The 25108-nt window shown below is 42.5% G+C and overlaps 1 protein-coding gene across 1 annotated transcript in view; it reads left to right on the top strand.

The window, feature by feature from the left end:
* LOC143737618 (neural-cadherin) overlaps positions 1–25108 on the top strand; it is a 394396-nt gene that overhangs the window by 279811 nt on the left and 89477 nt on the right. The window contains exons 20-22 of the mRNA XM_077229313.1: positions 3620–3804; positions 12113–12339; positions 23121–23398. Coding sequence (XP_077085428.1) covers positions 3620–3804; positions 12113–12339; positions 23121–23398 — 690 coding nt within the window. The remainder of the gene's footprint in view (positions 1–3619; positions 3805–12112; positions 12340–23120; positions 23399–25108) is intronic.

Genomic DNA, 25108 nt, shown 5'->3' with positions numbered 1-25108 from the left:
GATGGGAGCTGCACTGAAGTGGCTCTTGAGGTTAGCAAATACAGCCTCGGCTGTATCGGACCACCTGAACGTCGTTCTGGGGAGGTCAAGGCAGTCAGAGGAGCGGCTAGTTGGCTGAAGTTGCGAATAAAACGCCGATAGAAATTGGCAAACCCCAGAAACCTCTGTAGGGCCTTACGGGAATCTTGGCTTTGCCAATCCATCGCAGCCTTTACCTTGTCAGGGTCCATGCGCACTCCCTCAGACGAGATGATGTAACCTAAGAAAGGAACAGACTGTGCATGAAAAGCGCATTTCTCCGCCTTGACAAAAAGCCCATTCTCTAGCAACCTCTGAAGAACTCGTCCGACGTGCTGAACGTGTTCCTGGAGAGAAGAAGAGAAAATCAATATGTCATCCAGGTAGACATATATGAACTGGTCTACCATATCTCTCAGCACGTCATTGACGAGTGCCTGGAAAACCGCTGGGGAGTTGGACAGCCCGAACGGCATGACCAAATATTCAAAATGGCCCCTGGGAGTATTAAATGCGGTTTTCCATTCATCCCCCTTCCTGATGCGAACCAAATGATATGCATTGCGTAAGTCCAATTTTGTGAATACGGAAGCTCCCTGCAACCGCTCGAAAGCTGAAGACATCAACGTTAAAGGATAAGTATTCTTTACCGTGATGTTGTTCAACCCTCGGTAATCAAGACATGGTTGCAGAGACCCGTCCTTCTTACCAACAAAAAAGAACCCCGCCCCCGCCGGAGAAGAGGAAGGATGAATGAATTCGGAAGCTAGAGAATCAGAAATGTATTTCTCCATGGCCTCCCTCTCTGGTACAGAAAGTGAGTATAACTTGCCCTTAGGTGGAGACGTACCTGGTATAAGATCTATAGCACAGTCATAGGGATGATGCGGAGGAAGAGAAGCAGCCCGAGACTTACTGAACACTCCCTTCAGGTCGAGATACTCCGCAGGCACATTAGACAAATTCACCGACTCCTCCTGCAAAACAGAACTGGACACCGAAGAACAGGCAGACATTAAACAAGACGCATAACATTGAGTGTTCCAAGCAGACACATAGGTATGCCCCCAGTCAACCCTGGGATTGTGCTGGGTGAGCCAGGGATGACCGAGGACCACCGGAGTATGAGGAGAGCCAAGAATAGAAATGAAAGTTCTTCCGTGTGATTGCCTGAGGTTATGAGTGTCAGATGATCAGTGGTGAATGTAATTACTGGTAGTTCTTGTCCGTTGAGTGCGTTGACAGAAATCGGGTTCTTGAGTGGTATGATGGGGATTTGCAGCTTACGTGCTAAAGATAAATCCATGAAATTCCCCTCGGCCCCAGAATCCAGAAGTGCTTGACAGTTGTAGAAGCGGGTTGCCCATTGCAGTCTCACCGGAAGGAGAGTGGAGGAGGTCTTGCTGGTGGAGATCCCGCCCGACAGTAGCCTCCTGCTTACTGTCGAGCCCGATCTTTTACGGGGCAGTTATTGATGAAATTACCAGTTCCTCCGCAGTAAAAATTATCCCCCGGGATCTCCGTCTTTCTCTCTCCTCCCGAGAGAGCCGAGCTCTACCCACCTGCATGGGCTCGTGATCGAAGGTTGGGCTGACCGTATCACCGCCACTAGCTCGAGGAGGTCCGAAGGTCTCCGGAATCAGGGTCCTGCGGGAATGCTGCTCCACCCGCTGCAAGCGGGCATCCACTCGCAGGGCCAGCTCGATAAGTCCATTAAGATCCTTCAGAAGATCCAGGCCGTAGATCTCCTTGTGGTTACAGTCAGCCAGCCCATGCAGGAACATGTCCCACTGCGCTTCCTCATTCCAGTGACACTCTATGGCGAGGGTACGAAACTCAATCGAGTAGTCGGCGACCGATTGGTTTTCCTGGCGAAGATCAGCTAGTTGGCGTGCAGCTTCTCTTCCTGTCACCGCCCGATCGAATACCCTCTTCATCTCCTCCGAGAGTGTTTGGAATGAGGAACAGCATGGATCTTGATTCTCCCACACCGCCGTTCCCCACAGAGCTGCACGTCCAGACAGCAGGGTCAGAACCAGAGCCACCTTGGTTTCTTCAGAAGCAAACGTCTGGGGTTGCAGAGCAAAAAACATGGAACACTTGGTTAGGAATGCCCTAAAAAACTGGGGCTCACCGTTGTATCTCTCAGGGGTAGGTAATCTTGGCTCAGGCGGATGGTTGGTCGAAGAGGGCGTGGGGAGAGTCGGCAGTGCGGGTGGCGCAGTGGGAGTCGCTAGTTGTTGGAAGCGCTGGGTGAGCTCGGACACCTGCGCTACCAAGGCTTGTACAGCGTGAACAGTCAGGGCTAAATTCTCCTCCTGCTGGTCCATCCTCGTTGCGTTCCTAGAAAGGAATTCGTTCAGTTCTGGGGTTCTAGCTGCATACATGATGGTCAGATCGTTCTGTGACGTGTAAATGATGACAGAAGATGCAAATGAGAAAAAACAGGTTTATTGAATGACACGTAGAGATGAGGTAAGTGAAGACTCAGGACAAAGCACAGTGGTAGCGCAGGGGGAAGATGGGCAACCAGACAATCCGTGAAGTGATGAGACCAGACAGGATCCTCCGATGATGGCAGGCAGACAGAAACTCAACACGAACTCCAACGGGTAACGGGAGACACCAGACGAAGACCATACAGCACAGGGATACATCCAACAACGATCTGACAAACACAAGACGAAAGACCAAGAGTATAAATAGAGATCGCTGATCAGAATCAGCTGGTGCTGATGACAATCAGCGGCTGATCACCGACCACGCCCACGCCCACACTCATACACATACATAAACACAGCGTGAGAAAGAGTCAGTGAATTCATGAACCGTGACAATTATACAAAGCCGTTCAGATTGGTTTATTTTGCGGTCAGTGAAATATATATTTCATTGCAGTTCATCTGCCATTCACAATTTGTTGCAATATAGAAGAGGAATCCCGTAGATCCCAAGGATTCGCACTCTGTTTTTCATTGTCTGGTTTTTCCATTCCATATCCCAGAATAATATCTCAGCATTTATTTCTATCTATAGTTCAAATGACAATGAATTATGTTTGTTGGTCTGTTCATTTTATACTTTGGCTTTTTTTTTGTTTATATATTGACTTTTTTGGTAGGTCTTCTATGAAAATATATTAGAGTCATAGGTCCCACTTTATATTAAGTGGCTTTAAGTACTATGTACTTACATAGAAAAATACTGTAAATGCAATGTGTTGATGTTGTATTGTAAAACACTTGTGTTGTGATACGGGTAAGGTTAGGGACAGGTTTGGTGGTATGGGTTTGTTTAAGGTTGGGTTAAGATGTAAGAAAAGAGTCAACAGTGTAATTACAAATGCAGTTACATACATTAATTATAGCTGTAACTACATGCAGGTATTTTCAAAATATAAGTACAATGTAAAAACATGTATGTACACAATAAGTCCATTGTATCAAATTATGCATTTCAATGTTAGTACATAGTACTTAAAGCCACTTAATATAAAGTGTGACTGAGTTATATATTTTGTATAAAAAAATAGCAGTAACAAATATATATAGCAGGAATCAGACGATCAATATTTGAATCCTGTTATTTTTCCTACCTGCAGTTATTTCATCCTGAACAAGAGGACAGGGTTTCTGATCATAAAGGAGAATGCCCCTCCTGGGAGTCATGACTTTCAGATTCGAGTGTCAGATGGGGTGTGGCCAGATGCCGTCTCTAGCGTGAAGGTGAATGTGAGAGAACTACGGGATGATGCCATCTACAACTCAGCCTCTCTGAGATTAGCAGGTACAGGTGATATTCACCAAGTGACACCATGTCATAGTGCTGTGTGATGTTGAAAAGAGATTTCAGCTGATCATTATTCAGTGCTAATTTTACACTTCTTAAAATTATTTTCTTTTTTTCTCCCCAATTATATTCAGATTATTCAGCAACCTTATACATATACACTTAAATGTATTCATTACCTTTAGTTAATTTAATTGAAGAAAGTTTTTACACACAATTTAATTTAGTTCATTCAAAATAAATCAATTTAGTTGGATTAACACAATTTAGTTGATTTAGGTCAAATTAATTTACTCAAGTATGTTTCACTTTTATTACATTAGTCAAAAAAAACATTTTATGTTGGTCCAATTCAACTTTTTTTAAATTAATTTTCTGAGATTTAATATTCTTATGTTCAATAAAGCAGTTTCATTCATCATTATACTCAAACTACTCAATATAATGAACAAATAAGAACAGACTGATGTCAATACTGACATTGGCATAGAGTCCCCACAGACTAAACAGGCGACACTTTTCTGCATAATGGTAACCACAAAAATTCAAACACATTACAGAAACTCCTCTAAATGTCCAACATACCTGAACATTAAACACTTACATAAACTAACAACATCTTTCCCTTTGCTGAAAAACACTAATACTTAACGCTTAACGCACTAATACTAAACGCTAAAAAATAATACTTTAACCACCAAATTTTCTCTCCAAATGCAGTCCCTTGCAAATCATGCTGGTATCTACAGATCCAACGCCTATAAGAGATGCGCTGATGAGCTCCAACGTCACCCGAATCCGCAGCCAAAAACAAATCATCCACCCGCAACAATAATGTTCTCTGATTTAAGTATCCGCACCCGATGGTCAAATTACAATTATTCTTATGTGTTGTTACGTGTGATGATAAATGGATGATCATCACCTTCAACAGCGGACTCAGAAACAGATGATGCGCGCATCTCTAATGTTATCATAATACACTGATGAATGAGCCCTGCCTTTAAATGAACATTTCTTTAAAACAAAATTTATTAGACAGAATTGCATTTTTTTAATGGCATAAACAGGCTTTACTCCCTTGAAACTTAAACTGGAATGTCACTGTTTCTGTCACTGCGACTTCCTGATCAGGCGAACACACGTGTGTGCGCGCGCACAACCACAAACACTTCACAGCCGTTGCATATTACATACCCAGCACTTGATTCATCCTCATCAAGCACTTCACTAAAACGCTCCCACACGGTACTTTTCTTTCTTTCCTTCCTTTTGTTCTCTTACGAGAGGTTCTCTCGTATTGGGTAAGTTTAGCTTACGCTACGGGAAAGATTCATCTTCTCGAGATATTGAAGCCAAAAAATTATCCTTAATTTTGTATTCATTGTCAACGCAGTGCAGCAGCTAGCAGACCTAGAGCAGGCCATCTCGAGTGCTCATTGGCTGCCCTGCGGGCAACTGCTGCAGCCTACCAGTGAGCCCGGCGTGACGTCCCGCCCAATGAAGGGCCCCCGCGCCTTCATAGCGTCACAGCCCGCCGGAATGGGCGTGGCTTAGCGTATAAAAGAAGGGGCTGTAGGCTGACTTCTCTGATTTTTCGCCTCTTCAGCGAGCTCTTCGCATCGCTGGATCTGAGAGAAGCCACCGCCGCCGTCGAACAGCGAACAGCCAGCTTAGGACAGCGCTGAGGAAGGCGGCCGCCTTCGCCACCTTCAGCCATCCGTGCGAGCTACGCTATCCGGCGATTTATCCTTTACCTTGCTATATTCTAAAAGAGCAGCGAGTGTCTTTTTAAAGATGCCTCACGCTTCCTGCGGCTCGTGTAGAGCCTCGTTCAGCGCCGGAGACCGCCACTTGATCTGCGCTCTCTGCCTGGGCCTGGAACATGAAGCACTTCCACTGTCGACCCTGCGGGCTCGACTCGAAGCCTTCAACACCGCAGCAGTCACTCCGCCCTCTGTGGGACCGCGCAGGAAGAAGCGCCGTTCCCTGAGACAGTCAAGTCAAGTCATCCTCATTTATATAGCGCTTTTAACAATGTAGATTGTTTCAAAGCAGCTTTACAGAGATAAACATGTAATTTAAGGTAACAGAGATTGGTTTGGTTTTATAGTGGTTCTTGAAAAATGTTTTTTCCAGCTAAAGTTAGTTTTGATTGATTCACTTCCGTCTAAATGATCATTTGTTATTAAATTAGGGGCCGCTAAGACGACACCGTTCTCTCTAAACAGACTTTAAACGTGAACCTGTGATAGACGCTGATGGCGTTCACATGCGCATTAAGAATTGATTCTATAGTTATGTGCGTTTAAATATATGTGCGCAGGTTTGTAATTCCTTACAAACCATGCCTTAACAAACTACCTGTCTTGTCTATAAATTTTGATGCAGAATTTTATTTTATCTTATCACTTTGGGTAGGTACGCGAACCGAAAAATTCCACAACGCTTTATCTGTAGAGTGGTATAGGGATCCTCCATAGGGAGAGGCTAGTTGGCACTTCAGCACTGCATTGTCATCAGGTCCAGGCGAAAGTCCTTCGTCAGACAGCCGGAAGCTGTGGCCACAGTGACGCGCTCGCCGGAGAACCTCCCTCAAGCCTCGCTTTCGCCTTCCCTCACCGCCCCCCTCACCGACGCGCAGCTGCCGCTCACGAGCCTCACTGCCGTCGCATCTGAGGATGAGGCCGAGGGACACGCCACGAGAGACTGCTGCTCCATCCTGGCATCAGACAGCGAGGAATGGTCGCTTCACTCATGATTGGCGTTGTGATTTGAAATCAACTTGTCTTTTCTGAATCTGTTTATCTATCTTTAGCTGTCTTGATTCTGTAAAGGCACAGAAACTCTGTGACGCTTTGGTACTCGTGCACAGTCAACAAAAAACAAGATGCAAGCTCAGTTTCATGACAACTGCACCTCTGATGCAGCAATTAATCTGTGCAAAACTAAAGCCTGAAACCGAATCGTAACTACTACTGTACCTCTATCCTTTTGCATTTTGCATCCCAAAATGCAAAAGGAGTTGTATATAGTAATGCAGCTATATACTACTTCCAAGGCTTTTAAACTAATTTGACTCATAATGAATGGCACTCTGTATACAGCACTGTCCAGACGTAAGCCAAGTCTGTGTCCAATGCTTATTTTAGTCAAAGACATTAAAATAGTTTGATGGTCTGGAATCAGGATCTGTGTTGATTGTGTGCCATGTTGTGGCAGTAAAACTTGTGGGAAATATTGAATTTGGTGACATTACAACAGCCAGCATTTTAATGAAAACAAGACTGAGCTGAAATGAAATGGACTAGAGCTGAGGATTTTGTAGTTTTAAGACTAATAAAGTGGGGGAAAGGCCTTGTGGGAGATGGAGAGACAGAATATAAAATGTAAGCTAGCAAACTCAAAAGCCTATAAAGAGATTTTTCTTTGATTTCAGCAGTGCAACTGAATTTATTGCAGGCATGAAACAACAGCAAGCTGTTTTCTGCTTTCTGTGTTTATTAATGCTCATTGTGACTTATGCTTTATGACCACAGTGTGTATGTAAATACCTCTCTTATCTATACTCTCTGACAATCCCTAATTGAACCAGGATTATGTGTGGGATTAAAAAAGAATCTGAGTATTGTTTTTTTTTCCTTTTTTATTATATTTTCATCACTTAATCTACTGTGAACTGTACAATTAGATATTTGTACCATCTTTCTGTTTAGTCTTTAAACTAAATAAAAGTTACTATTTACTCCTAACCCTCAAGGGTATAGTGTTGTCTAGTTGGAATTAAAAAGGCAGACTTTAAAGAACATCTCAGGTTATGACTGTAACCATGGTTCCCTTAAAAGGGAACTAGACGCTGCGTTGGACGTTACAGTGCTTTGGGAATGCTTCTGCATGACCGTATTCAAGCACGTGTGAAACCAGTCCAATGGCGTGACGGAACGTCATAGGCAACCTAGAGCTGGGCGATTTTTGTCCCTAAAAAAATCTGTGTTTTTTTAAATAAAAAACTCAATTTACGATTCGATCAAACCCCCCCCCCCCCCCCCCCTTCCATTTAAAACAAAATAACTGCGATCTGTAAATATATTTTAAAAATATATATTTATTGTATTTAATTAAAGTGCATCAACATAAACAAAATTGCAAAGGCAAACCCTTTCTCTATTGGAGAAAAATAAATAAAAACAATCGATTTTTTGAAAATATTAATCGATTTGACCTACCAACTCGATTTTTAAATCAATTTTAATTTTAATCAAATCGATTTTTTCCCCAGCCCTAAGGCAACCCCAGCGTGGCTGGATGTGTAAGGGAGAACCATAGCAGACAGTTTGTATTTTCTTGAGACTCAGACAGATCAACTTCCGCCTGGCCGAATTCCCTCCAGATAAGCTTGGGACAAGAAACGAGATGAACCACAGGACCAAGGAACAAAGGCATCTGCATAACCTTGATCATGTGGAATGGGTTGCCCCTCAAAACTCCTCGGTCTTGATCCACCACTGCAAGAGTCTCATGTACAGTAAGCCTAAAGGTATTGTGTTGGATTCAGCTGCAGTCAGACCTAACAGTCTCTGAAACTGTTTGACAGTGCGTGACAAGCCCAGCTTTATCTTGTACACGGCTACAAGAATGGAATCGATATGAGCAGGAGAAAGACGTGCCTGTATCATCGTTGAATCCCATAACACATCTAGAAAATTGGTTTTCTGTACTGGAGAAAGAACACTCTTCTACAGCCTTATCCCCAATTCTTTCTTATGGCCAAGAACAACATCTCAATGCCAAGCCACCATCTGCTCTGACTGAGCTAAAATCAAACAATCGTTTATATAGTTTAATACGCGAATGCCCTAGAGTTGCAGAGGAGCCAGTGCTAAATCCACGCATTTCATGTAAATTTGTGGTTGATATGTGCAAGTATGCGTCCTTGAGATCTATAGTGACAAACCAGTCCTCTGACCTGATTTGAGCCACAATTTTCTTTAATTTCAACATCCTAACATTGAATCTTTTGACTGAGCAATTTAAAAGGTGCAGATCTAAAATTGGAAGGAACCCCGTATCCTTCTTTGGAACGATAACAATCCAGCTGTAAAACCAGAACTCTCACTTGGGTGGAGGAACACGTTCTCTTTTCCAAGACAGTTTTTACCTCTTTTTCCATTACTAGAGCCTGCTCGGGCCTGCCACTGTGGGCAAGACCCCGTTGAAACGATGCAGACGAAAACTGAACCGATTCTGTAGTCTTTCTTTACCATGAGCAGGACCCATTGTGACACATTTGGCAGAAATTTCCATGTTGCTAGATGGTCTACTAAGGGAACCAGTGCCTCGACACTGGCCTTTGACATATTTCGAGTAGTCAGATTGGCTGAAGCGGCTGACCGGCAGGAAACAACCAACCTGACTGCTGTAATAACTTCCTCTGAGGTTTTGAGTCTCCTGGTGCCAAGGCGGTCATTGAGATATTGACTTGCTGGAAACCGTTGTGCCCCAAAGCACCTGAGGTGGTGGGTTTTGACAGAATGGCCCCCATAGGGTACCAATAGGAAGTAGGCACCATATAAATAGGTGTGGACCACTTCCCCCCAGAGGGGCCTGTCCTCATAGGAACAATTTAGCCACAGATGCCTCTCTGTGGCCACCAGGGCTTCCATAGAGCTACCAGAGAGACAAATCTATAGCCCGGCGCAGTCCGAACCGTGTCCAGACACGGGAAGAATACAGTTTCTTATATGATTTAGACACCTCGGTGTGGAGATTGGAAAAAAAATGGCAGGGCCTTAAGCAGAGGTTGCACTTTCGAGGGCAGAAATCGTTCATCCATTTTACTGCCAGTCGATGCTTAATCTGGCCACGGTGCGAGTGACAACCTCGACCAGCTCCTCATAAGCAGGAGAATGAGGTGGCGAGACCTCAAAATCTCCTGCCTCGATGGTCAAAACATCCACCTCATTGGAGGAGGATAGCTGAAGCACTGGACCCTCACTCTGGGCAGAATAAACTGCAGTGCGTCCCGCAGGTGAAGAAAGAGAAAAAGATGAGCGCGTCTCTAACCCCTCTACGAGATGCATTTGCAAACCCCACGATTGCAACGGCCACTCTGCCTCGGCAGCAGTGGGGTCAGGACCACGGGAAACGTGAGCCTGGGTACCCTCCTCTAAGAGTGCTCGGCGGGTGCGGAGCGTTGTCATCGGCAGCCGCTCACAATGAGCAGAGTCAGACCCGTCAAGAGCTGACAGTCAAACCCCTCAAGAGCATGCTCTGCTCCCAAACAAACTATACACAAATGTATTTCATCTATAAAAAAATTAAAATATGTTTTGATCCTCATCTCCCTTAACCCTGAGATTTCCAACCCTACGGGACTTTGTGGTATCAAAAAAAAGAATTCTTTCGGTGGGATTAGCTCACAGATTCACAAACACATATTGATCTCCACACTGTTCCCCAAGCCACAGCTAAACTTATGATTTAAGCTGTGTGTGTGGTGTACTTCTCTGTGTGTACAACGAGTACACCGCAAATGAGGTGGAAGGTCATCATCGGATACGATGGACTACCAAAGAGAGATAAAGAGTGTGAGTGTGTGTGTGTGTTCCATTTACATTTATCTGACGCTTTTATCCAAAGCGACTTACAATTGCTATATTTCAGAGGTTGCACACCTCTTGAGCAACTAGGGGTTAAGTGTCTTGCTCAGGGACACATTGGTGTCTCAAAGTGGATTCGAACCTGTGTCTCTCACACCAAAGGTATGTGTCTTATCCACTGCGCCTTCACCACCACCACGTGTGCGTGCGTGCGTGCGTGCGTGCGTGCGTGTGTGTGTGTGTTTGTGTGTTTTTAACATCCAGAAAAAGTGGTAAGCACATTCATTGCTTAATGCCTGTGGGAAGGGGAGCAGGTTTGATCTGGGCTTGGATCAAAGCCAGGTGTGAGGCTGTTTCCAGCTCTGAGTCTCCTCTTCACACACTGCTCCTGATGGGAGCAGACAGCAAAATTAATCAGAGTTTCCTTCCTTGCCCCTACCTAAAGCTCCATGATTGACACTCTTCAAGCACTAATGATTATTTGTGCTATGTGCACAGTAAACTGAATGACTGCCGTGAGAGGGAGACTATAGGACTGAAAGAGTAAGGACACAAACACAACTTATGCTATAGATTTTAGTCCAAATAGACACCATGTAATTTGACGCAAATTATAACAAGGCCATAACGATTATTAGTAGTGTCCTTTCAATTTGTTGTGTACCTGGTGTCATTATTTAGCTGTCAAAATTGAAAATGCACATTTCCATACATTTTAAATGGAGAACAAAAACCTCAGTAAAACACCACAATATGTAATGTACTGACTGTAATTTCATCCCTCATTTTTATTCAACTTAAATATGCTGTTTCCTCTGAGGTTCATATAAGATTACACAACTGAAACTTACAGACACACACACACACGTATTCTGAACTACTTTTCTGTTGCCTGTTTATGCCCACAACATTAACTCCTATGTTTCTAATGATTTCCTGAGGGTGAGGGAGTAAAGTCACTGACAGCGAGTCCAAATCCATCTTTCCATGTCACTGTTGTCATTAAAAAAGGAAAATCGCCCCCAATTTTCTCAAACATGTCCCTCTGCCTTTGTGAGTAGTGAAGTGTCAGTGAGAGTTATGACAGCCCTGCCACTCTCCAGCACTAGCCCCAAGGGACGCTGACTCAGCCTGGGGACAGACTGAGCTCAGCATCTCTCTCAGTAGGTCTAACGTCTCCCCTGGGGCCCCGTTCAACCACCCGCACAGTCCCAAACTGTAGGCTAAGCATCCCAATTAGAATAGTCCACTGGGTGTTAGAAGAAAATCACACCTCCAGCACAGGAAAATCGATGGTCAGATGGTTGCTGAAGTGTCACAATTTGCCTACAATGCTCAGAGGCCATGGCCAGCTTAATCATAACGTGCTGGGAACCGTGACCGTGAAGCACAGGCACCCATTACCATAGTGACAAAGACTTGCTGCATGCAGTAGTTTGAGCTCTCGCCCCAGACATTTTGACGTGGAATGTCAGATAGAGTTTGTGCAAACAGCTACTGACAGGTACTAACCTCACTTAATGATGAGGAGATGTTCTGATGAGGGAAAAACGTGACCATGCATATTTCATGAGCTCTGGATCTCAGTTCTGTATTAAAAATGGTGCTGTTTTTTCCATGCTCTGGAGTTCTTGTAGTTTAGTTCAAATTTATACTGTTCTGTTATCCTTATGTGTTGTGCATTTGTATGTTTGTGTCTATGACAGACATCTCCGCCACAGAGTTTATGGAACGTCGTGGGAATCTGAAGAGCAGGTACGAGCTTCTGGGTGACTTCCTTTCAGACATGATGTCGGTGGGGGCAGACGACGTCAACATTTTCAGTCTGGTGGAGGTCCGGGAAAGGACTCTGGATGTTAGGTTCTCTGTTCACAGCGCACCGCTCCTCAGGGCTGAGCGAGTGCACGGATATCTTGCAGCTCATAAACAAAAAGTAAGGCTTGTCAGAATACATTGATATGGTTATGCTCATATTTGTGTATATGTTCATATACTTGTAATCGATGCCTGAAGTTAACTGTTTTGACCACCACCTGCCACAGTGACTTTTTACCAGCCAGCCAGCCAGTTTTTTTTGTTTTTTTTTGCCTCATAAAGGTGAAAAACACGAATTACACAAACATTGTCCTTTAACTTGTAAGAATACACATTTAAGTGCTGTCAAGTTATTAACGAAATCAACATAAGTAATAATAACTCTTAGAATATACATTTTTTTATCTTTTTATTATTTTTTTATTATTGATTTCCCGTGTCACAGACAGTCATATACTGACTGCTGCTAATCTGAGTCCACAAAAAAGGAGCAGATGCACTCCTCTTCCTCCACCTCTGCTGCAGCTGCATCTTCCATGAGGTCTGGTCTCCTTGACCGTATGCTGCTGGCATGCCACATCTCAACTGCTGGGCTAGGGTCAAAGTCTTTGATTGAGGGGGAGGACAGATGAACAAAGAGCAGGTCAGACAGTGACTCACACTTGAGACTGGACCACCAATCAGACTTCACCATCTTCATTACATTAAACCCACGCTCACAGTCTGCTATTGATACAGACATGCATAACACCAGATCCACAAGGTCCAGGAAGTCAGGGCATGTATCCCTCAGCATCCTGTTAACTTCAGTCCAGGTGATTTTCTCCCGTGTCTGTGGCTCCTTGTAGAGGTAGGACTTGATGATGGTCAACTGGTCTGCAATCAGATCGACATCAACTCCAGAAGAGATCAATATCAGCTTGAAGTGACTTGTGAGCCTGTCCACTTCTGAGTCACCAAAGTCTGAAATTACATAAAGTAGAAGTAGTTACATTGTAGTAGAAGTGTATGTTGTTTTGAGTTTAATATTTTGACACATTTTAAAGTTATGTTCTTTAATAATAGAAAATCAAACTTCTCTCTGGCATTAGAAAAAAAATAACATTAAGTTATTGCAAGTTGCTTTGAGATGCCAACCTGCACTGTTTTCTGGATCAGGCCATTGTTGGAAGCTCACTATCTTTGTATTGCTCAGGATTCCAGACCTCACATCCCCAAATCTGTTGTCCAGAAGTTTGTCTTTGTTAGCCATCATGTCGCTGGAGTCACTATGGCCCCATCCACACTACTACGTTTTAGTTTAGAAACAGAGACCTTTTGCTACGTTTGCACCTCCCGTCTAGATTAAAACGGCAAAAACGAAGACCTAAAACGGAGAAGTTTAGAAACGCTGCCGACCCCGTTTTGCGTTTTGAATCTCCGGAGGGCGTTTTAGTGAAGACGGGTCAAAATGAAGGACTTTAGAAACGATGACACAGAGGCTCACGTGGATAACGAATTACAAGCATTACTGACTTTGATGTCTTTGCTAGCAGCTGTTGTGCAAGTAAATTGGTACCTTTCCAATATGTCGCCGTATTTGGTTTGCGACGACTCTGAGTCTGTGTTTTCTGCGGCCATGGCTGTTTTGTATTCCCTTGTAACTTTAAGTAAAAGTTACACCTCGTCGTCGGTCCATAAAAAGATATCTCTGGTCTTCGACATTGCTAATCTTTGCAGAGGTAACTTTTCTTCTTCGTCAAATCTGAGGAATAGTCAATCTGTTTCCTGTTTACACCAAACAGCATGCCCAGTGTAGGTGAATGTCACGTGATCGCGTTTTCAGTCATTTTAATGTGGACGGAGATCAATTCTAATACGCAGCTAAAACGCTGGTGTGGACGGAGATCGTATTCGTTTTAATTCTCCGTTTCTAAACTAAAACGCAGTAGTGTGGATGGGGCTATCAGGTTAACACCCTGGTAGGTGTTGGAATCCAACACCTTCCTCAGCATCGGTCCAGGTCTGTAATCAAAAATTAAGTTTTAGTTTACTTTTTTCAAAGGGATTTGCACATCAAGACTACAGTCCTAATCATTACAATACAATCACAATGAGTGGTTCAGTGGATACACGCTGTGGGTAAAGAGTGTTTTATCCCATCAGGGGTTTTATCCCTAGCACTGGGAAACTGTCCTTTAATTTGGCTCTGTACAGTTGGCTCCTGTGATAGAAAGTTAACAGGCCAGTCAAGAGGTCCTCAACTTTCCTACACAGACTGTTGGTCTTAATTACATTTTTAAATGCCAGGCTGGGGGTTCAAAATAATTCCTTTGACATAATGCCATAACATTATTTATTATAAGTTTATTTGATTCACAGCTGCTACATATAGTGATTTGACCTCGACAACCCAACTGCATTTTACCGCAAACTTGCGACTAGTTAACTTTCTAAATAAAGCGCAGTCGCTTGTTTGCTAAGGGTCGGGTCGGGACTCCAACATTAACACACTGACAACATAGTATTCAGAATATAAAATATTTTTTATAGCACATTTTAATGTGTTATTGTATAAAGGTGTTCACGATACCAACCTTTTGTGAACTTGTGTATTTTGCCTGCCGTCTTCTCTGTAAAAAATAGGCCAAGCTTCCACGCTTCCAGGGAGCGATATTTTTTGGCCGTGAAAACATCATCTCACGTTCATGGCAGGCTGTCGGCTAGTCTATTCTGGTCATCTTTACCGCCCAACAGAAGTGAATTATGTAAGTAAACAGTGTGATAAATGCATGCCATTACATTTATATTCTAAGTTCACATTTTCATAGCATGTTTAGATCATGTTTAGATTAGTCCTAGCAGTTTGGGGTAGTTTTGTGATGAGAGAGAGAGAGATGGTAGTGGTGGTGATGCTGTCGGCTGGGAAGATGAACTCCATACCTAGTTCCCTCTGTGTAATTGTTTGTATTATTTAATGGACCTTAATTCAAAGCTGAGCATGATGATGCATCACTAGTTTTCATTAGTCTACTTATCTAAACATGATCTAAACAGGCTATGAAATTGTGAACTTAGAATATAAATCTGAAGACACGCACATATATAGCTTTTCTTAGTAGGCTATGTTGGATTGACTTTGTTTACTTCTGTTGTAAAGACAATCAAAACAGACTAGCCGACAGCCTGCCATGAACGCGAGATGACGTTTCACGGCCAAATCAAATAACCAATCGGAGGAGAGCCCTTTTAGCCAATCAGAGGCGAAAAAGGCGGTACCTTCCCCTACCATCCTGGGAAAAAAAATATCACTTCCAGGGATGATCTTATTTTCATGGAGACAGACGCGGTGTGCACAGGGGGAAGGGGCTGTGTGTGTGTGTGTGTGTGTGTGTGTGTGTGTGTGTGTGTGTGTGTGTGTGTGTGTGTGTGTGTGTGTGTGTGTGTGTGTGTGTGTGTGTGTGTGTGTGTGTGTGTGTGTGTGTGTGTGTGTGTGTGTGAATTTTAAGAAAATTTCGTACATATTTCCACCCTCCTTGAAGAGATGCATAAAGTCCATAAAGCCTACTTTGATGATCCATGTTATATATCTCTTAAGAAGGTCTGGCAAGAACAGAGAAAAGAAACGCAATGGACTCGGCGTCAACTACAGAATCAGTGGTGGACGTCTAAGGCTCAGCAGATTCAATCTTTGCAGACAAGCATGATATGCATAACTTTTATAATGCAGTGAAGACCATTTATGACCCCAGATCTCACTCTGTCTGCCCCTTGAGATCAGTTGATGAACTGACTCTCATTAAGGACCAAAAAGGCATTGTTCAAAGATGGGGGGAATATTTTCAAGCCTTATTAAACCAAAAGGCATCAGTTAATCTTACAGTGTTACAGGAACTACCAACTTTACCAAGAATACAGAGTCTTGATGTTCCACCGTCTTTTTCTGAAGTGTATGCTGCAATCAAGGCACTGATAAACAGCAAGTCCCCTGGACCTGACTGTATTCCTGCTGAGCTCCTGAAGGAAGAAGGGTACCTCTGCACAAGGGCAATCCATCAGTTCATCAGCCTAGTGTGGCAGCAAGAAAATATTCCCCAACAATGGAAAGATGTTCCATTGTTCAAAGAACCCACAAATTATAGGAGAAGTCATCATCGGACGACGATGGATTACCCAGAAGAGAAGTGTGTGTGTGTGTGTGTGTGTGTGTGTGTGTGTGTGTGTGTGTGTGTGTGTGTGTGTGTGTGTATGTGAGAGAGATGTGTGAGTGACAGAGACGGATGGAGTGCAGGGAAGGAAATGCAGCTAAACGAATACGCTGCGTGTTTTAAATGGCGTTTAAAAAAAAAGAATAACGAAACACAATATGTGGCGGCCGGTGTTGATTCAATGGTGCATCGCCACCAATTAGTCTATGTGTGGGAAACTGCGATTACAAAAGGATTTGACTCCGATTTCTCTGAGCCATACACACAACAGTCACTGCAGTATATTTGTTATGTATTGCTGTCATAAATCAGCCACTTAGGAACCTTGCTATTGTCACCAATTGTCCAACGTCTTCTTTTACTTTTCTCTGACTCACCCTTCTCTTTTTTGTTGGTTGTTCGTTTCAGCTGGCCTCTTTTCCCCAGAAATGTGCCGCCACATTTTTATCTAAAATCCAAACAAATGGCGGACTTGGTTGAAATGTAAAAGAACAAAAGTTGCCAAAAAACCTAATGCATTACTCAATTCTCATTGGCTACCTGCCAATGTGGCAGGTAGATTGACAGTGTTACCCGCCAATTGCAAAATTCACCCCCGCATTTGGCGTGTGGTCAGGTGTTAATTTGAGGCCCTGCTTGTAATTAAATGCATGCACACTTCAATGTGGAATAACTGCAAGCTTTAACACAAAATACATTAACTTTCACTTATTCGTAACGAAATGACATCTGATGTATTAATCTTTGTACCTTTTCAATCGAGCCTAAAGAATCACCTCTGACACTCTCTGGCTCTCTTTTCATTTATACGACACATAAGCTCCATTTCTCTTTCTTAGAAAAGATTCACGGCTAAATGTACAGGAGATGATGTTTATTGGAAATATTCAACAGATCTAAATGCGTCAATTTTCAACACAAAATCATTGATCAGAACCAAATATGGGGTGAAAAAAGGGTTGGGATTGGCTTGGGAACGGTGAGCTGAGATGGTGAGGGTAGTATTGATGGAGGCTAGAGGTTATTAATGATTGGAATTCTAATCCTCTGGAAGAAACTACTCAAAACGTTCCCTTATTCTCTTTCTTATTCACTTCCCTCCAATTCGACTCGTTCCATTACTCAGAGCTAAAAGTAGTGGGAGAAGAAAGTGAAAATTTAGGGAGTTAATTACAGATGAACTCACTGATATGGAAAGTAATTACGGATCTCCACCCATTTTAAGTGGAGAGATTCCAAGACAAGGAATGGAAAAAAAATTGTGAAATGAAAATTGCCACATTAAAGTTACGTACATTGTCAGGGTTTTCAGAGAGAACAGCCAGTGCATGTTCACGAACAGAACCATTGCCTCTGAATCTGATGTAATTGCGTTTTTCTATTTTCGGCTGGTATAGCGGCTGCATTCAGTGCATTTCGGAAGTGTCAAGTAGGGTGTGTGATGTTGGCTTGCAAGAGAGCTGGAAGAAACGAGTCAGAACAGCAGGAGAGAGACAGAGAGGACACCCCCCCCGCCCAACCACCCAACCACCACCTCACATCTGTAACTTTTAAATGATTCTTAATGCACTGCCCTGATCTTCAGTACTCCTCTCTTTTCCCCTTGCTTTCCACCTCACTCCCCTGCTGCCACAACGCACACTTTGAAGAGTTCAGGGTTCCCCCGCGGCCGTGCTGGAATGGGGAAAGCGGATTTTCGCAGTACACTGCTCATCTCCCAGGGGTGTGCCCTTCTATCTCGCCCCCTAACACCCCTTCTGCAATACACACAACTGAAGTGACACCCTGTGAAGTGTCAGATGCTTCACAAAAACACACACTGTTGCGTCAAGCTCGGAAACCAGAAAGAAATCTCCCTGTGGTGATAGTGAGTCCTGATGAAAGACTACGAGTCAATGATATACAGGGAAAAAAGAAGCATGGGAGGAAGAAAAGGTTTTCAGGGAAGCTTGTTATTTGTTGTGAAATTGGAGGGTGTATGGGTTCAAATGCAAAGCTTACATTTAGGACTTTAGCAGACTAAACTAAACCTTTTTTGGTGCATTCTCGTAAGATTTACCCCTCAGAAAACATGCGCTGCACATTCTAGAAATAGAGAACCTATAGTGAGCTGGTCAGCACGCAGAAGGAACCAGTGAAGAATAATTAGAGCTGTTCTCTACATTTACATTCACTACAGTCCGCTCTATTTGAGTTCACATTATAAAGTAGTGGAAATACAATTATTTTAAAGCTTTCAGCTGGATCTTCGCTGTCAGAGCCATTTCACACTGGCCTTTATCTAAAACACATCTCATCACCTCAGCTTTTGCAGAAATCTTCATAATTACATATCAAACACGAAGGCAGTGCGTTTTGCCTCTGCCCTTTTGTTTCGACTTTATTCAGGCAATTGTTGACTTGCGCACGCCCACACTGTTTCTTTTGTTGTTGTTTTCTTTTCTCTCAGAATAATTTTGAAAATACTTTTGTATTGAAAATATTTTTGGTTTGTTGCATCTTTAAGTGCTACTGTATGTGGCGCAGCACCTCCCATCGATCCCCATTCCTGTTATTTTATATGAATGTTTCTCCCATCAGGTGTGCTTTGGCAAAGAAAACATCTAGTTTTTCTTTTTGAAAGAAAAGCTCAGTCATGTGCGACGGTATCATGTGGGTCGGTCTCAAACCTAACCATGCCTTTTGCTCACTCACCAAAACACCCTTTGGCGGTTGTTGAACTCCTCCACAAATCAAATGTTTTAAAAGCGTACACTGTTTTGAATCATACAATAGAAACATGAAAAGGCCACTGGTCCAATAGAAGGTTAGTGTCTGTGAGCGAGGAGCACAAAACAAACTCCAGTCCTCCCACCAGTTTGTTTATGTAGATTCTGCTTTGTTTATCTCTTGGGTGTCATCCTGTGCTATCATTGAGCCTCTGTGGAGAAGTTTCCCTCAGGGAATTCTGGGTATTGTAGTTTCAGTCCCGACGGGCACCTCAGTGTGCCTCTGAGAAATGAGCTGACAGTACCATCGAGCAGGAGATGGGGAAGAAATTCCACGCTCTCCTCCAGGAATAAGGACGGAGAGAGAAATAAACGAAGAGCAAGAAAGAGAAATGAGAGCGTCCAGAAGAAGGATTAGACGAGGGAGTGGGTGTCTCTTCTCTACTGTGTAGCCTCCTGTTACCTGGGCCTAACTGGCTCATATAAACTAATGGCTTATTAGATGTCTGTGCATGCAAAATGAAATGTGAGACCTCAGTGTTGTAGTGCTTAACGTCCGAGGTAATACATGCAAATCACTTCCTCAAGCAGGCGTGAACGTGGGAGTCAGACCTGAATGCTCTGTTGAGGATCCACATTGTGTGTGTCTGTAAAGACCCAGAACTATGAGAAGAGAAGGAGAGAGAGTCAAGTGTGTGTGGGTGAATGTTTAACACCAGGCCTCTCTACGCTTTGCAGCTTTAAATGCGTATGTGTGTTTGTTTGTCTTGAAAACAACTCCTGGATCTGATCCACAGGGACACTGCAGTGCAGTTAAGTGCATGGACAGATCTGCAGTCAGGCAGGCATACACTTGAGATACACATGGACACTGCAACCATTAAAGGTCAGTTAAGGAAATTCAGTGATCACACTGATTTTGGTTATATGTTTAAAACTAAGCGTTATTGGTTTTAAATGCAGTTTTAAATTCTAACAACAACAAAAACATTTAACCGACTATGCTTCCACAATTGGATGAATTTACGGACCTTGTAAAAGACCTCTAGTGCTTGAAAATTTATACTTGTGTATCCTGCTTTGATAATTATTTATAGTAATGCACGCTATCTTGTCACCATATTGGTTATCAGCAATAAAGCAGCGCAGATTGGATTTTGGGTGTTCACTGAATGTTGTATATAACATTTGAAATCTTGTAATTAATTTATTTATAATTTTTTCAATATAATATAGAATTTTAATATTGGTCATTGATTGGTTGTCAGCCATAAAACTGCCATATCTTAATGGCCTTCATTTTAAAATCAGTGCATCCCTGTTTGTTCATTTTGAGTTGTCAGTTTGCTACCATCTTGTTCAATCTCTAAAAAAAATTAATTCTCTATGAGTTTTGTTCTGGTTAAATAAAGGTTAATAACCAGCGCCGCCGCTCCCACCACGCGCATCACGCGCTGTGCGTAGGGCACCAAGTGCTGAGGGGGGGCACCAAAAATAGCCTAATGAAAAATCAATCATCATATCATAGTCATAATAATTATAGTGCCGATATTATTTCATTATAGAAATATTATTAGGCACTTTTTAGGGATGTATATAACAAGACAGGCGGAACAAGAGTATTTAATTGCTCTAGAAAGTAACGATGGTGCCGCCGCCGCCTCAGTGTTCCGTTGGATTGCGCGTTAAAAAGTTAAAGTTAAACCGGCAAAAATAAACTTTTTTTTTTTTCCCCTGGGGGGCACCATAAAGGAATTATGCTTAGGGCACCAAAATGTCTAGCAGCGGTACTGTTAATAACTAATAAAAATAAATTGTTCATATCCATATTACATATGAATGCTGTCGCAGAGTGACCACCTCTCTTAATGTTTGCGCTGCTCGGTCCCTTCGAATGCCGCCCTGCATCTTGTCTCCCGATTGGAACAGGCATATGAGAGGAGTGGTACAGTACCAGACTGGGCTGGCAGAGTGTGATGAGGTGCATCTGAAGTTAATGGTGCCATTAAATGCTGAATGCACCTCTCCTCAATATACCCTTCTCGTCCCATGTGCATACGCAAAGGCTGCAAGGGAGGGCTATGAGTGCCAACTACGGCAGTCCCTATATGCGATTACACTACATTATTATTGTGCCCAAGAGAATTGACCATAATGATATTATCACACTGTATGTATCCACTGTGTAGAAAGTTGGGGTAGAAATATTAACAATGCTATTAGTGAAATTGATCTTTAACCGTTTACTTTGTGTTTTCTACTTTTTGACCAATGAATCACACACTAAGAGAGGCAGTTGAGACAGTTTGTAACCCCTGTACACTTTTTGTATGTATGTATGTCCCCTTTCTGCAGCCTAACGATGCTCGCACTTTTTCTGCCTCACCCCACCATAACACATTGTGACACGTGACTGTCCGACCCGATTGTGCACATTGCACCGTATCTCTTTGCACCCTCAGAGTTACAAATCAACATAAACAGCATCTTCAGTCACCCACAGCCCTCTGCCTCAGAGGAAGTATAAAATACCTCTGCATGAGTTACTATCCAAGTCAGAATAGTGTCCCAGCAAATAGGTCCCTTCTAATCTTGGAGTAGTTGAGCAACTTGAGCATCTGTCTCTATCTTTTCTCTTTCTGTATCCCTCTATATCTCTTTTCTTCACCCCTACATTTCCCCTTAAGTGTGTCTGGCCACATGGGTTAGTGGAGGACAGGTCAATCACTTTATGACTGCTCAGTCCACCACAGAGCAAACTGCTCCACTTCAGATGTTGTATTTGAATAAATGGTGTGGAAGTTGAGAGGCAGTCCTGTGGACATGGAAGTATCTGTACAGCGTTTATGTGCTTGTGACAAAGCACAGGCTCTGAGAGGCTCTATGAACGCTGTTTACGCCTCAAAGCTGTATAAACAAGTGGGATTGGGGTCTTTTTGGTTAACTTGGTTAGGCTTGTTTTGCTATTTGCATGCTTATTTAAAGGTAGCTCAGCTGAAAAGACTGGCATAGATAGAACTAGCAGCCTAAATACATAAAAGGCAAAGACTTCCTTAATCAACAAGCTTCACAAGCAAGACCTTGCTGGTCTACTGACAAGCATGAAAAGTTATTTCAAATTAATTCAAAAGTCGCAATGAGTTATTTACTGAGAAATGCAATTATACGTAAGCAAAACATGTATTTATATGTTTTGATGTCTCAGCTTTCAAATTATGTCTAATGATTTGGACCCACTTTATATTGAAGGGTTAGTTCACCCCAAAATGAAAATTCTGTAATTTACTCACCCTCAGGTTGTTCCAAACCTGTATTAATTTCTTTGAATTTTTTTTTTTTTTTTTTTTTCACAAAATAAGATGTTTTGAAGAATATTGGTTCTGAAAATATGACAGAATTTTCTTTTTTTGGGGGGGGATCTATCCCTTTAAGTGTATTTAACTACTATGTTCTAACATTTAAATTTATCGTTTGTTACAGTGCACTTATTGTGTACATACATGTTTTTATATTGTACTTTTGACCTTTTTAAAAATACCTGCATCTAATTACAGATGTAATTATTAATCATTATTGTAGTGTTACATCGCTGTCTCTGCCTCAGGTCAGCGTGAACCGATCATAACTTACTTCTAGTTATTGCATGAAATAAACATGAATGACCATCAGAAGGTATGTTCAAAGATATAGTAGAAGTTATGGAAATGTATCACCCAATCAAAGTTTCAACCATGGAAAATCACAAATGAAACACCTTGCGAACAAGCTGACCTTACACTATAATATTTCAGAAGCAGATTTGAGTAGAAACATTATTTAATGCAATGCATGAAATTCAAAATCTGTTTCTGGGTCAAAATGAATGAAAATGATTGTGCTGGTCACATGTGTTCTTTTCTTTCATTTAGTTTGTTCTGTCATTTTTCTTTCACTATTATGGCAGTATTTCACTCAGGTGATGGGCTTACTTTCTCGCTCTCTCTCTCTTTCCCCTTCCCATCAAGCTCCAATCTTTTCTTCAAGTCAACGTGACCCAGGTTCATGTAGATGAGTGTGTGGATGCCGACTGTCGGGGAGGAGGGGGTTGCACCAGCCACCTGAGCGTGTCTGACAAGCCGGCGGTGGTCGACTCGGGCAGCATGGCTCTAGTGTCAGTGACTGTGGAAGCCACAGCTGTCTGCAGCTGCTCAGCACGTGAACACCTCCACCAGAGCTGCTCTGTCTATCCCAGAAACCCCTGCCACAATGGAGGAGTCTGCTTGGACACGCAGAGTGGATACAGGTGAGAAAATACAGGTTTTCCTTTGAGAGTCCCAGAGCAAACTCAAATTACTTTATTTTCACTTTGCATATGAGGAGAGAGTGAGCTGAAGAAAATAACAGCAGTGAGGTTTTTACAACAGGCTTCCATTAGCAGTCTCTAATCTGCAGCAGGTTCTTGAGCATATGCAAGCTATTTGAGGAAACTCCCAAACACAATGTCTAAACATTACATGATGAAACTGTCTGAAATTAACAATGCACTTAGATGCATATATGCCTCATCCTCATCGCACATTCATATGCCGCTTTGTGAGTGCAAAAAGAAGACATGATCAAGTGAACTTCCACATGGATCCGAGCCCCAATTTGTAAGTCTAATCTTCTCACTTCTGAGCTTTTTCCAAATATGAGGCTGAGAAAACCTTTCTTTTTCTGTGTTATTCAATTATCCAGTCCTGGCATGGATATTGATTTCCTTCCCTGAATAACAATACTGAGTGACTGGGATTGGACGGGTTTGCGGGAGCAAGGAGCTTGTGATCATTGTTAGGTAGGGATTTTTTTTCGCAGAATACATTGAAACCTGGCAGCCGCGAGTTAATAACAAACGCTCTAATGCAAGTTTTTTCAGCCGTGGCTATAATTGAACAAGGCAGGCAAGCCATGTCTCGTGCTGAAAATGTTGAACAAAACTTTCTGTGTTTTAAGTTCTGTTTCCAAGCATGGGGTTGTGTATTAATTCTTCCTTTTTTCATCGCATTAAGGAGAGGTATTTATTTTAAATAAAAATCCATAAAATGTTGAAAAGTGTAAATAAAGACGTGAGTTTAGAATTATACGGTTCTATCTCCACTTTTGGTTGAAATTGAGTTTTTGTCCATTGGGTGTTTATTAATGCCTTGTGGTGTTATTTTTGTAAAAAAAAAATATCTTGTTAGTAGTTATTAAAATAAAATGGTACCATCTCACAAAACACCAGGGATGTAAAAACTCTGATGCTCAATTTCTCAGAACTAGCCTAAACGGAGATAGAACTGTATAATTCTAAGCTCACAAAGTGCCTAACAGGTATTTAATAGTGGGAATAAAGTTTAAACTATGTTTATACTAGGTCCTTCTCAAAAAATGTGCATATTGTGATAAAGTTCATTATTTTCCATAATGTAATGATAAAAATTAAACTTTCATATATTTTAGATTCATTGCACACCAACTGAAATATTTCAGGTCTTTTATTGTTTTAATACTGATGATTTTGGCGTACAGCTAATGAAAACCCAAAATTCCTATCTCAAAAAATTAGCATATCATGAAAAGGGTCTCTAAACGAGCTATTAACCTAATCATCTGAATCAACTAATTAACTCTAAACACCTGCAAAAGATTCCTGAGGCTTTTAAAAACTCCCAGCCTGTTTCAGTACTCAAAACCGCAATCATGGGTAAGACCGCCGACCTGACTGCTGTCCAGAAGGCCTTCATTGACACCCTCAAGCAACAGGGTAAGACACAGAAAGAAATTTCTGAACAAATAGGCTGTTCCCAGAGTGCTGTATCAAGGCACCTCACGCTGCACAACGAGAAGAGGTGACCGGACCCTGAGGAAGATTGTGGAGAAGGACCGATTCCAGACCTTGGGGGACCTGCGGAAGCAGTGGACTGAGTCTGGAGTAGAAACATCCAGAGCCACCGTGCACAGGCGTGTGCAGGAAATGGGCTACAGGTACCGC

The sequence above is a fragment of the Siphateles boraxobius genome, unplaced genomic scaffold (assembly GCF_051911475.1).
Source record: "Siphateles boraxobius isolate OS27281-9 unplaced genomic scaffold, OSU_SipBor_1 130, whole genome shotgun sequence".
Lineage (NCBI taxonomy): Eukaryota > Metazoa > Chordata > Actinopteri > Cypriniformes > Leuciscidae > Siphateles > Siphateles boraxobius.
The sequence above is the reverse complement of the archived record's forward strand: the minus strand, read 5'-3'. Positions and strand labels throughout refer to the sequence as shown.